Raw genomic sequence first — 14,582 nt, 5'->3', positions numbered from 1 at the left:
AATATTATTCGCGTACTGAAAAAAAATTCAAATTGATGATCTCAACCTTGAAATGCTTTGATATAAAATTTAAATATTTGAAGTTACGAAAAAAATGTATTTTGTAACATATTATATGAACTATTTATTTTCAAATTTTTGAATTATTTATAGATATGCTCGATTAACATCATTTTTTGAACTTTAAATTTCATAATTATATATGACAATAGATTTATATGTCATTGTATGACAATAGATTTATATGTCATTGTAAAGTCTTTCCAATACCAAAACCGTATATATTTTTCGGCATCATTTTGAGATGCACCTTGCTTTAATAGTACAAGGTGGACACCATCAACAAACATCACTCACATAAATATCGGGTCCTGGACAATCAAAAGCTCTAATTTTGTGCAGGACCCCGAAACTGCATTTTCAACGTGGTTTTGAGGTGCACCTTACTTCAATAGTATAAAATTGACACCTCATACAAACCTCACCCAATAACAAAAGTTACAAACAAAAGCCTCTAACTCATAAGTTTTATTGGGTGCAGTTTTTACATAAGGTTGCAACCTTAAACAATTATCTCACCTCAAAAATTTATTATAAATGTAATTTTGGTAACAAGCTTTTTTAGAAAGAAAAAATTTATATAAAGATGCAATCTTATAATGTAGAACTATGGATGCACCTAAACAATCTATCGAAAAATATAGTTTATTTGTTGAAAAATCATTTGATTGATCATCTCGACATCAAGATGTATGACCATGAAAAATAAAAAGATTTAAAATTTAAAAAACGATGCATTTTACAACATATTATCTACACCGTCCGTTTTCAAGATTTTCATATGTTTATAGAACGACTTGATTTTAACCATTTTTAAAATTTAAAATTTTATAATTAGATATAAAAATAGATTTTGAGATAATCCTAAGAACATTTGACATCAAAATTATATACTATGATCAAATTTAAAGGTGCACCTTACCTATACAGCTACAGATGCATCCATATGCCAACTACACTTTTTTTTAGAATGACTTGAGAATATTTTTTCATCTTTAATTATATAATTTTTAAATCTAAAAATAGTTCAAATCAAGTAGATCTATAAAAACGTAAAAAATCTTAAAAATAAATAATTCAAATAATTTATTGCAAGATACCAAATATTGATTTTTTATTTTTTTTATATTCATACATATAAATATCAAGATGATCAATTAGAGAGCTTTCCAACGTGAACAACCTTTTATCATAGATTTTTTAGGTCCACCTTAAATCTAAACTTTTTTTATTTTGTTTAATTATCCACCCACTAATTTGGTTCTGCCATCCCATAACTTGATTTGGCCACCATATAAAAGCTATTAAGAATGAGAGTGACCATATGTGTTGGTACACTTTTAAGCTGTTAATTTTGTATAAATCTCCAAATTAAGATGGGTTTAATCACATTTTATTCGTCCCTGCTTCTTTTAGCAGCTCAATTTCAGAGAAGCAGATGACGAAGAAGACGAATGATCAATTATTTTTCACAGTTTTTGTCAAATCCATGCCACATCCCTTCCTTTTCTGTTAGGTCTCATTCCTCTTCATACCTGGTTTTCTCTCTCTGAAAAGAGGGAAACTCTCTTTCTCTCTTTCTGAAAAGGGGGTTTCTGTTATAATGTGTTTTCATTCAATTGAAAAACCCAAGAAGATTCTCTCTCTCTCTCTCTCTCTCTCTCTCTCTCTCTCTATATATATATATATATATATATATCTATCTAAACTGCAAGAAACTCCGTAAAGAAATCACCAACAGAAGTCTTAATTCCTGGTGCTCTCCCTCTCCCTCTCCCTCTCTCTCTCTCTCTCTCTCTCTCTCTGTCTCTCTCTCTACCTGAACTGGAAGAAGCCCCATAGAGAAAACCCCACAATAGTTCCCTCTCTCACTCTCTCTATCCTTCAGTCGTGGGAAAGGAGGGTTGCTGTTCTACTACTCTTATCTTCCTTCATTTCCAAAAACCCGAAATCTCTCTCTCTCAAAATTGGAAAAAGCCCCATAAAGGAGTCACCGCACAAAAGTTAAGGACTGTGCTGTGTTTGTTCCCATAGTTAGATTCCACCACCCTGTGACTATGATGGATGTTCAAAGCCAAGATGAGGTTGTTGATGAGTTCAATAACAGTGACAGTGAGTGCAATAACAGTGATAGTAACAAAATGCTTCCACCCCCTGAGGAGAAATTCCAGTATCGAGATGAGCTCCTGAATTATGTTCGGAATTTTGCCATGACCCAAGGTTACATGATCACCATTAAGAGATCAGAGAAGGATAGAAGAGTGGTTCTTGGTTGTGATAGAGGGGGCACCTACAAAAGCAATGGTTACATTTCTCTGCAAAAGAGGAAGACGAAGTCTCGCCTCATAAGTTGCCCATTTCAAATGCTTGGTGTAAAGAAGAGTGATGGGTTATGGGTACTCAAGCTTAAGAATCCAGATCACAACCATGGTCCTTGGAAAGATATTTCGAGCCACCCATTTTGTCGAAGATTTTCAGAAGAGGAAATACTGAGAATTAAGGAAATGAATGTGGCCGGTTTCCAGCCCCGTCAAATTCTTGATGCCTTAAAACAAAGTAATCCTAATCTTCAAGCTGTTCTAACTGATGTTTACAATGTAAAAGGAAAGATTCGGTTGGAAAATAGATACCCCATTTATGCACCGGACCTGTCTGCTTCGAATTATGGGGATCTTTCAATTGAAGAGTTCGAATCGAAGAAAGTGGGCGACCATGAAAGGGCCACAATTGAGTCTTTATCCAATGAGTTGAAGGGAAAAGAGGTGTGGGTTCGAGCTCGTGTACATAGCATTCGAGAAGTGAGTAAGAATATGGTCTTCTTAATTTTGAAGGAGAAGTGGTATACACTACAGTGTGTGGTGACTGTAACTCAAGGTTTTGTAAGTCAACAGATGGTTAAATATGTCTCTGCATTGGGTGTCGACTCTTTTGTCGATGTTTATGGGGTAGTTGTGGTCCCTGGGATCCTGATCAAAGGTGCTTCTCAACAGGTAAATTAAGTATAGTTCTCCCCCATTTATTCAATTATTCATTTTGAATGCATTGGTTTGATTTGGTTTCTATTGATTTGATTTGGTTTCAATTGATTTGATTTGGGATGGATTTTGTATTTCTAGTTGGAATTAGGATGGGTGAATTTGGTTGGTTGGTTGGTTGGTTTTCTTGTATGTCATGTTTGGAGCTAATATGCATGTGAACCAAATTCGTTGAATTGATATGCCGATTGCATATATGTAATCAATGTTAGTTGTTGGTTGCTCTTAATGTGGACCACAAAGAACCTAGGATTGTCTCTTGCAGTATTTTATCGATAATAATTACAGGGTGCATTCTTCCATATTTCCAGCAATGCATTTCTCTTGCATATTTTTGAGAGTATCTCCCAGTGCAACCATATAAGCATACACCCTCAGGATGCCTCTAATTCCTAGAACCCCATTGCATTGATATGTTTCCTACTGTTTTTATGCATTAAGGTAGTATTTAACATGTTTTGATGCCAGCTTCTCCCCTGACTATTAAATCAACAAGCATTTCCTTGTGTGTGTGTGATGCTTATGTGAGTGACAGTTTTATGCATGCATTTGATTGATAATCTCTTTTGTAATTTTTGCCTGTTTTGAGAACTTCATTGGGCAAACAGATGCTTGTTGCTATTTTACTGGTTTGAATGTGTTTCTTGTTGAAAATGCTAATTGTTTCATATCTCTAGGGTATTCGTTTTATTGTACATAATATTTTTTGCTTCTATCTTTATGAATTAGGAACCTTCACGGCATGTATCCTTCCACCCTTGGTATGTGGTTCTGCTCAATCCTCCAACTTTCTCAACTCGTGCATTTTACATGATGTGTGATTTGGGCATCTTGAGTAAAACTTGTACATTTCATCATTCGTCTTTATTGAACTTCACTGGGGAATTTCTTTTGCCACTACTAGGTTAGATATTATCTCCTCCTCTTATCTACATATACTGTTTTGTTTTCTTGCAGGTTGAAATTCAAGCAAAGAAAGTTTACTGTGTCAATAGAGCTGTTCAGTATTTGCCCTTTAATTTAGAGGATGCTGCTCAAAGTGAAAGTGAATTCTTAAGTGTAGAGCAGGTATAGTTTTATATGTTTCCCAAAGGTTGTTTTCTAGCCCTCCAGGATTGTAGCTACCATACTTTCAGGCACTTTTCATTTTATTTTCCTGGGAAAGGCATGACTGTTTCTTAAGCTTCAAATTTTGATCTATAAAAATGAGTTCAACTTGGTTGCATGTTGTCTTTGATGTTTAAAGCTGTTATAGTATCATAGACACGGTTGAAAATTTGTGATAAAATGTTTACATGTTGATTAATAGGGAGGTCTACATTGTTTATGAACTAAATGTTAAGATATTTTCCTTCAGCAATCTTTGTTTTGGATGGTGCTATCCTTTGTGTAATATTTTTCTTCTGTTTGCATTAGAATGGTTTGTTACTTTTTCCACCCTAAAAATAATTAGCTGTCAACAATGCAGGCTGGAGAACAGATAGCCCGTGTGATTCAAGAAACACGTCCAAAGCATAGATTTCTTGAGCTGGGTACCCCAGCTAATCAAGGAATTTTTCACTTCAAGTATCAAATCGAAGAAGTAAGTATGTTGATCTATAACAAAAGGAAAAAAGAAAGAGAAGTATGTTGGTTTGACTGTTGTTATGTTTGGGCTTTGATAAACAGGACAATGCTTAATGGCAGGAATTGTAAATGTAAACTGTCTGTGTAATTGTTTTTTAACAGCTTAGTCTGGTAACTCTTATTAATTTTCCTTTATTTCGAATGGAAATGTCATTAAAGCATTTGTGGAAGACTCTCTTCGAGCTGCCATCCCCTGTTGGGATAGTTATTCTGAATTGGCGAATTGATTTGTGTAGGGAAACCATTCACTTCACTTGAGAATGTGTTCCCTTTTTCTCAAGAACACATTTCTATCAGTTTAGGGACCGTGATATCTTAAGTGAGTGAACTGTGACATTAACAACAGTTTTGAAGATCTGTGGCATTTCATAATTCCCTAATAAGAAGTGGTACTTCTAAGTTTCTAACAGAGAATGCTACGTTAAAATTAAATCACCAACAACAGAGAGATGATTTACATTCAAACAAGGTTAACAACCAGTATTACACAGGAGATAATATTTGAAGCATGAGTAATTCAAGTAACATTTGGCTGATATTATTAGGCCATGGCAAAGGATGTGTTGTGAGTCGTCATTAGGCCATTGCAGAGGATGTGTTGTGATGTCTTGCTCTCTTTTTTCCTTTGTTTATTGATTAATTTCCTTTTACTCCCTTTCATCTTCTTACCACTCCCATTCGTTTGCTGTTTATGTAGAGGGGGTAGAGGGTTGAGGAAAAATGGGTTTTTTTGTTTTCGTGTTTCTTTTTTTTTCCATTCAAAAGGTTTTTGCTTTTGCTTTTTGGCGTACAATAGGCAGGTGGGGTGCATTTACTTCCCCCATCCATGTGGGAGCTGTGACCCCATGAAAGGGAGAAGCCTGTGTTGGAAGCCTCTGTACCCTTTAAAAATGAATAAAAAACAGATAATTTGGAAAAGGAAGATAAAAAACTCTTTTAATGTTGAAATATTTATTTTTTCATAAACATTCAATTTTTTCCCCTTTTTTTTAATTCATAAATAGAAAGGTAAGAAGGGTTGGCTTTCTCTCGTAAAGAAAGCCAAAGGCGCCCCAAGACAAGGTACAACTTTTGGACCGGGCGCCCTTTTCCATATTTTAGGGGCAGGAGCACCTTATTTTTTTTGTATTTTCTTATTTCTTATATGTTTCTTGTGATTAATATGTGGTCGAGTGGAATTGCACTGGTAGTTCATTTCTCTAGCCATAAAAGTTAAAGTGGTCGTTTATGAAAGGTTCTCTACCTCATAATTCTTTAGATAAGTTCGGTGTATGTTACCTACTTTAAAGAATCAATGGCACTTCTGCTTTAGTACAGTGAGGAGGTTATGCTTATGCCATGACTACATTAACAACGCTATCTTTGTCTTAGCCCTTGTCTAAACTAATTTTTCTATATTAATATAGACTACCTTCTAGTTGTCTTGTGTGTGTCTTACAAGACAAAACCCTTTAATTCATAAATAGAAAGGTAAGGAGGGTCATACTGTTTTTATTTTCTTCTATGTTTTTTTTTTTTGAAAGTTAACTGTTTATTTTCTTCTATGTTTCTTGTGATTAATATGTGGACGAGTGGAATTGCACTGGTAGTTCATTTCTCTAGCTATAAAAGTTAAAGTGGTCGTTTATGAAAGGTTCTGTACCTCATAATTCTTTAGATAAGTTCGGTGTATTTTACCTACTTTAAAGAATCAATGGCACTTCTGCTTTAGTACAGTGAGGAGGTTATGCTTATGCCATGACTACATTAACAATGTTATCTTTGTCTTAGCCGTCGTCTAAACTAATTTTTCTATATTAATCTAGACTACCTTCTAATTGTCTTGTTTGCGTCTTACAAGACAAACCCAGCCATTCACATGAGGCTATCATAGCTGTTGATTCTGTCTCCTAAATATTATATCTATCATTGGATCTTCTTTCACATAGTTAAGTCTTTCTTATTGAATTCTATTGTATATCCATTGTCTCACTTTTCCTACATAATCACTCTCATGGGAAGTTTTATTGCACATTTCAATCCATATTTTCTATTGCATATTGATTTGGTCGTATAATCGAAGCTTATCCTACTTTCCAATTGGGGGCCAATTCCATATGGTATATCTTTAATCAACTGTCACTCATTGTGGCAATCATAGGAATCTCTATTTGGTGATAGTTATGAGACATTCTCTTGTATGCTAATACATAAATTACCTACCCAAAAAATCTTATTAATTACATTTTAGGCCATGCAAGCACAGGCTGTGCCCGTGCCCTACTCTTCTTTCTAATTAACTAATCAATTCTTTTCTATATATGTGTGCACTCAGGCATTTGCACATGTGCATATGCATGCAGGTGCTCTTACCTTTGTCTTGAGGATGTTGTGCTTTTCTAATTGTATTATTATAAATAGGTTATTTTGTATCTTTTGTGTATCATTATGTTTTGAAATCTATCCTTAGTTTTGTCTATTGGAAGTCTTTGCCACTTATAGTAACAGTCCATCTGGCTTTGAACAATGCCATATGACTTTCCTTAAGGGTCAATGGTGTAAAATCGACGTATACGTTGCTTAGAATCCTGATTGGATTTGAGAGTTATACAGAGTAGCTGTGTTCTACATGCATCTAGAAATTTGTGGTCTTCTATAGCAAATGGTTATCTTTATTTTAATTAGTGTGAAAATTTGGTGACCCTATCCGGAATCGGGTGATCCGGATCGGGTATTGTCCAGACTGTCTCGAATTTGTCTATAAAATGGGATTCAGCCGGATCCCTTTCCGTCCCAACCGGTTCTTGGACTTTTCTTGTTAAAAGGTACATGTGGTGGCCCCCATCGTCACGTTTTAACTTTTCCATTAAAAGGCACATATGGTGGCCAACCATGACGTCAGTGTCAGAATTTGCATTACAACTAGCTACAACTCTTTGCACCATGACGTGTCCCAACCTGCCTTCACACGATGCAATTTCAAAGCGGGTGCATCTTTTTTATAGGCCAATTTCTTCCCACATCTCTTCAATGTGGGATATACCAATTTCTTCCTACATCTCTTCAATGTGGGATAAGGTTTCGTCGTCGATGGTAGCAAAAACTCGCTCGAAGATTTCACAACTTTATTGGCTCATGGGATTATATAACTAATATTAGTTAATTAGGATTAAAAATAAAAAATATTACTTGCTCATAGGCTATTAAAAGGCAAAAAAAAATATTAAGATTAGTTTATTGACCATTAAAAGTCTAATTTATGGGATATTTTAAGAGAAATAAATAACACTAGCTCATTCCATTTTAAATTTTATTTTCAAGTTGCTTTATCAATTATCCCACATTGCAAGTATAAATTTACTTATTTGTTTTTGTAATTTATTAAATTATGATTGCAAATTTATATTTCTAAATTATATATTTTTGTCCACATTAATAACTACATATTAGATTTATTTATTTTTTAGAGTCATACCCTTGTTTTTTGAATGACATTTATTATAATATCACAATTAATAATTATACTAATTACATTGATAACCAAATCTTATATTTTATGCATTAATTTATTTATATTATAAATTATATAATGTACTATTTTTTGTTATAATTGTAAATTAGATTTTTTTTAAAAATAGAAAATATTATAAGACAAATTTCAAAATTTAATCTTATTTGTCTAGTAAAATGATTATAAAATTTAAATTATTAATTCCAATTTCTATGTATAATATTATAGTTTGTTAAGTTGTGATAATTTTGGACGAGTAAAAAGAATTTTAATTTTAATGTATAATATTATAGTTAGTTAGGTTGTGATAATTTTGGACGAGAAAGGAGAATTAATAAATATTTGATGTGATACTAATTTCACTTTATATGGAAAATTATTTTTTTAATCTTATAATATAGAAGTATTTTCTAATATTTTTAAACTATTTTGATACAATATTATAATACTGTATTACAATTAATAATTATACAGACATCCAAACAGGAAAACGACGTCTCAGTATTCACCTATTTTTACAAAGTAATGAAAGTACATAATGCACCACTCCTAAATTACTTTAGAAACTGAAAGAACACTATTTTAGAGATTTTTTAAAGATTTTTTTGGGACAAAATTTGCCGATTCTGCCGATTCTCCGATCCAATCCACTAATTCCCCGATTCAACACGGGGATGGGTGTGACTGATTCGAGTCACTGATCCGTCTTTTTAAACCTTGCTTAAAACTAATTCCATTTGGCCTTACAGTGGGCTAACTACATGTTACAACCAATGCACAATAATATAATGTCCCTACCCTTATACACACTATCACGTACAATTAGTGGCATTATTAGATAGCCTGAGAACCTATATGCCAGTTATATACAAATTATGAGATAGTAAAATCCTGATATCAACAATGTTTATTGATGATTCTGTCCAGGCACTAATTCACATTCTCTTAACACTTCTGCACTTATTTTCTTTCTGAGATGTTCTAGGATTTTTTTCTTTTTTTTGTAAATAAATTCTAGTCTCGTCTTATTATCCCTTTTGTACCATACTTGTCTTACCTGTGGTATTTCCTGATTCACTTTTCTGTTTTCTTGTTTCATTGCTTCTTTTTTTTATGTTTATTTTGTAAGTTTTGAGCTGATGTCATTGTTATGTGTACTTTCTTTTTTTATTAAAAATTTGGCTTTGTGCCCAGGTATTTAGGCATTTCTTGTCTTCCAAAGGTTTTATTGGGGTCCATACTCCAAAGCTGGTAGCAGGTGCAAGTGAAGGTGGTTCATCTGTATTCAAATTAGAATACAAAGGTCAACCTGCATGCCTAGCACAGTCTCCACAATTACACAAACAAATGTTGGCCGGGCAATTTAGTCGAGTTTTTGAGATTGGTCCTGCTTTCAGGGCAGAGGACTCCTATACACATAGGCACCTTTGTGAGTTTATAAGCCTTGATGTGGAGATGGAGGTTGAGAAAGGCTACTTCGAGGTACTTTAACTCCTTTGTTGGTATGGTGGTAAATCTCAGAGCTTTGGTCTGTTGATTAACAAGGTTTTTTGTTTATGCAGCTACTGGATTTTGTGGACTGGCTTTTTGTTTCAATTTTTGATGAACTGAATGAGAGGTGCAAAAAGGAGCTTGCTGCGATAAATGAGCAGTACCCATTTGAACCTTTGAAGGTGTAGCTCCTATTTTTAAGTTTTAAATTTTCCATTTTAATAATTTTGGAGTCATAACCAAATGTTTTTCTGTTTACTTATTTATCTTTCTTTGTGTTGATAATTTTATTGAAATGGGGTGCTATCTTATAATAAGCTAATATAGTGCTTCATAAGATTAAGAAAAACTATGAAAAACTATGGAGATAAATGGGAATAAATCTGGTTTTGAGTTATAACAGCATGGATGACGAGCACTACAAGACTATAAGAAAATGAGATTTTTGTGCTGCGGACAAAAGGAGCTGATACTGTCTGCGTACATGCACATGCGTGGCTAGTATATCCAAATGACCAATATCGAATCAACCAAATGATGCACCCTTCTGGAGCAGTGAGACTCTGCATATTGTTGAATTTTTTTTTTTTTTTTGTTGGGGGGGTGGGGGTGGGAGTGTTCTTAGTAGTGCTTTTCAGCATTGAGATGTATCTACCACTTTAACCATTTACCTCTGCATTATTTTGATCATATTGGATTGTGACGATAACTCTATTGGGTGTCCCCAGTACTTGAGGAAAACTTTGCGACTTACTTTTGAGGAGGGGATTCAAATGCTCAGGGTATGTAATTGTTAAACTTAAAACCAATTGTGCTCAGGTTATTTTTGCCCCATGAACATCTAGTTATATATAGGGACCAATGTTGACTTCTCCTGATGTTTTGGCTTTTTGTAAAAATGTGTATCTAGGAAGCTGGCATTGAGGCAGATCTCTTGGGCGATCTAAATATAGAAACAGAGAGAAAATTGGGTCAGATTGTTAGGGATAAGTAAGTTTGCATTTCTTTCCTACTTTTGCAGCTTTGCTTATTTCTTAATTTCAGTTTTTTTATTCGGATTTGGTTTCTTGATTACTGTTTGTGCAATTATTTCTGCTAATGTAGGTTCAATACCGACTTTTATATACTTCATCGCTATCCTCTAGCTCTGCGACCATTTTACACCTTGCCATGTTCTGATAATACTTCATTTGGTAGATCATTTGATGTGTTTATGCGAGGTAAGAATGTTATATTGCACATTTGAGTTTAGTTTATCAATTAGTACACCTTGGCTAACAATAGATTTTTCCGTTTTTTAAGTAAAACAGTTTTATGATATAATCATCTGCTACTTTACATTAGAGAGATTGTATAAGAAATTTATAACATTGAATTAAGGGGAAGGATCCAACTCCTTGAAGCCCATTCTAGAGAATGGCTAGCCCAGGGGCGAAATCCTGACTTGACCAATTGGTCCTACAAGTTGGCAAGTCAAGTAGTGAGCTGAATCATGATTGGACGATTGATTTTTCTAATGTTCTTTACATTTGCATCAAGTAGGACAACAGTCAGAAATCTGCCCATATTATAATGCTAGTAAGGTTGTTTCTGTTTTTCTTTTTCTTTTTGAAATGTATCTGGTAATAGTCATCCAATAAAAGAAATGCAACTTGCATTTCCATTATTATGACTAGAAGGCATATGCTTTTATAGAAAGGAATGGTTCTGTTTTTATATAACAGTATTTCCCAACATATTTTAAAACTTCTATTATGTGAAAAATCCCTAGCTCTGCTGCAAATCAGGTTTGGTTTCAGGTGAATTTATGACAGTGTTTTAAAACCCAGACTTGCATCTGGACTCGCTGGGGTCACAAGCCCAAGTTGCCCTATTTGACTAGGCTGAGTCTGAACAAGGCTCGTCTGAGGCTGTAAGAATTAATAAATAAAAGCCAAAATGAGGTGGTACTCGGGCAGTCCCTAGTTTTGTGATTGGGACTCGTCAGGGTCCTGAGCCGAGTGAACTCAGGCGAGTCCTGGGTTGTCTCTGCTTGTTTCAAAACACCGTTTTACCGTCATTTCATTCAAGAAAATGAATATCTATCGAGTTGTACTCCAGGGTAGAGACAAACAAAGATATCCAGTTCCCAAAAGTACAACAGGAGGAAAGAAATATCAGCAGCTCACGTTCATGTGATGTATAGACGCCTTTGACATGGCTAATTCTTCTATCTACACTCTTGTTTCACTTTTTGAGCAGAATCTAGACCTAGTGTTGTTAGAGAGTGACTGAAGGATTTTTTCCTCGAGTTTTCTCCTAGTTTCTCTGGAATTGGGGCTGGGGACCCCTATTTATAGTTTCAGATTGTAGGTCTTGAAAGTAAATGGATCATTGGGATCCAACTATTATTCTTCTGAAATTGTGTGAGTAGTTTACAGGATTTGTGTAACCTTTAAATAATTAAACTTACGAGATGGTGGGCCCCAGATGTGGGGCTCACTTAGGTTACGATAGCTATACATGTAGATCTTTGTTACCTGGACACCAAAACGGGGTATTCTGTTTCATATGTGTCAAAACTGTCTAGAACTCCAAACTAAAAAAGCCAATATAACAAGACTTATAAAAAAGACCAGATTTTTAATGTATATATAAGAAGTTCGTATTATTACACTTAATGTGGTTGGTCTAGTAGTAGACTATATAAACTTGGCACAGGAAGTCTTGGGAACAAACTTCCAGTGTTGTGCTGCATACACCATTTTAATGTCTCCAAGTCTGGAAGTGTTGACATGCAGAGTGGCAGCAAATATGATGTGTCTCAATAACATAGGTGTAGGATGGCTCCATTTCTATCTATAAATTACTTATGAGATGTTCATGAGGAGGAACACCATCTCCTTTCTTACACACAATTCATAATAGAATAGAAGTTCCATGAGATTGGGATTGAATGGGCTTGAGGAACATGTAAAGGAATAACCTCAAACAGAAAAATAAACATTGAAGAAGACTTCAACCCTTTTGAAAAATGACTCCTGTATGTTCTGGAATTTTTGAGGTCATGTGGCTTTGTCCATCTTTGTTTTCTCTCTTAAAAGAATCTAGTATATTTGTTCAGTTCTGGATTTTGTATTTGCTTGTCTTTTCATTTTTTGCAGGTGAGGAGATAATTTCAGGAGGTCAGCGCATTCACATTCCTCAGCTCTTGGTGTACCGAGCAAAGGCATGTGGAATTGACACGAATGCATTCTCTGATTATCTCGATTCCTTTTGGTGAGACAACCATCACTTCTTCCTTTCTAACATCTTTTATAATTTCACCGGTCCTTATGAATGCAGCTGATGAACCTCAGTTGGATATTATTTTTTACACAACTAAACCATGAAGTTGCAAACTAGGGCAACAAGTGGATTAACTTGTACGGTTGGGATGCGACCTGCTCTGTCTGGGGCTCCGGGCCCCACACCCAACCTGGACAGGTCCTGGCTGGACCTTACTCAGTCAGGGCGAGGTCCTGCCCCAGATCAGGTGCCATATATATGTATGATCCGGCTGGGCCAAGTCTGGTCTGACCCAGCCCTGGACCCAACCCGGATAGGCCCTGGCTGGACCTGTACCTAGTCGGTTCTGGATCTGTTGGACCTAGATTTGACCTGCCAGGTTCAAATCATGTGCCCAGCCCCAGACCCAGGTTGGGTCCACCCAGCCCGGTTGCGGCCCCTGTTGTTTACTCAAACAATCAAACTGCCCCGACCCCAATCGCGCTCTCTCTCTCTCTCTCTACAAGGTGGTTTGGGTTTTGAGTTCAGGTATGGGATGCCTGCTCATGGTGGATTTGGGTGCGGCTTGGAACGTCTTGTTATGCTTTTCTGCGGCCTTGATGACATTCGGAAGGTTTCCGCCTTTCCTCGTGACCCTTACAGGCTTACCCCCTGATATTTTCTCTTATTTTCTCTTTGTACCCTTTTCCTTTCTTCTTATCTTTTGATATTTTTTGGACTAGGGAGACACAATTCTTGCTTCTCTTACCATTCTTCATTACTAAATATCGATGGGCGATCTTGGGGATCATTTATTTTGTGAATATTGTAAGAAAATTTTACTTATTTTGTAAAATCATTTCCTCAAATGAGGCCAATTTGAGAAAATGTTTTAGTTCTCATCAGCTTTGTGAGAGATTTTTTTTTTTGGGTAATTAAATTTTCTTTGAGAGAAATTTGAATGATGAAGAAATGATAATTTGGTGGGCTTTAGAGACTGTTTAGGTGATTTGACATGAATGAGTTTCAGGCATTGGTGGGAAACTGGATCTCCTAATCTATGGGCAATTGAATTATGTAGAATTTGAAGTGTTGGGTCTATGGGAAAGTGATAAGATTTATTTTTAAAATTCTAAAAAGGAAAATCCAGAAATATTGGAATATAGTAAACTATAAATTGTCATATAAAATCCTAGTTTCCAAAGAATGAATATTTTAGATAATGAGATTTCATAAATACAAAAGGAGACAGGGTCTCTGTCTCTCTATCCAAAAGGTATTCTCAAGGAATTGAGCATTTCATGAGGAAAAAGAATAAAGCTCCTAAGCAATAAGCAATGTGGGGGATGATTTACATTTCTTGTTAGCCTTAAATTTTCTATTGTCTCTGTAGTTTATTACTGAAAGGTCCAGGGGGACAGTTAACTTTGTCTCTGTTTGGAAGTTTAAGTGAGTAAATTTTGCTGTGTTTGTAATGAATGTGGAGTAAGCTATAAATTCCGGATCACCATTGAGAATCCATAGTCCTAAGGGTTGTCCAATCATTGAATGGATGTTGATAAAGAGAGTGGGGCCTACACATGCACAGCATGTGGTCTATCATTTTCATCTTTATTAGACCCTCGGGTTCACTA

The 14,582-nt window shown here is 35.2% G+C and overlaps 1 protein-coding gene across 3 annotated transcripts; it reads left to right on the top strand.

The window, feature by feature from the left end:
- The first annotated feature begins 1,353 nt into the window (after nucleotides 1–1,353).
- Nucleotides 1,354–13,848, top strand: LOC18437945 (aspartate--tRNA ligase 2, cytoplasmic). Of its 3 annotated transcripts, XR_016060190.1 has the most exons (11): nucleotides 1,389–3,050; nucleotides 3,825–3,856; nucleotides 4,053–4,163; nucleotides 4,564–4,677; nucleotides 9,406–9,693; nucleotides 9,774–9,884; nucleotides 10,431–10,484; nucleotides 10,613–10,692; nucleotides 10,807–10,922; nucleotides 12,846–12,960; nucleotides 13,498–13,848. XR_016060190.1 is itself a non-coding variant. In XM_006848141.4 (10 exons), the coding sequence occupies exons 1-10, from the start codon at nucleotides 2,118–2,120 to the stop codon at nucleotides 13,622–13,624; spliced, it is 2,049 nt and encodes a 682-aa protein (XP_006848204.2). In that variant the 5' UTR covers nucleotides 1,354–2,117; the 3' UTR covers nucleotides 13,625–13,848. The 3 variants fall into 3 exon arrangements, 2 of the variants coding, with proteins under 2 accessions (XP_006848204.2, XP_088729209.1); XM_006848141.4 differs by lacking the exon at nucleotides 3,825–3,856 and having other exon boundaries at nucleotides 1,354–3,050; XM_088873083.1 differs by lacking the exon at nucleotides 3,825–3,856 and having other exon boundaries at nucleotides 1,363–3,050; nucleotides 13,476–13,848.
- The last annotated feature ends 734 nt before the right edge of the window (nucleotides 13,849–14,582 follow it).

The sequence above is a fragment of the Amborella trichopoda genome, chromosome 8, assembly GCF_054954075.1.
Source record: "Amborella trichopoda isolate Santa Cruz 75 chromosome 8, AtrichopodaSantaCruz75HAP2 v2.0, whole genome shotgun sequence".
Classification (NCBI taxonomy): Eukaryota; Viridiplantae; Streptophyta; class Magnoliopsida; order Amborellales; family Amborellaceae; genus Amborella; species Amborella trichopoda.
The sequence above is the reverse complement of the archived record's forward strand: the minus strand, read 5'-3'. Positions and strand labels throughout refer to the sequence as shown.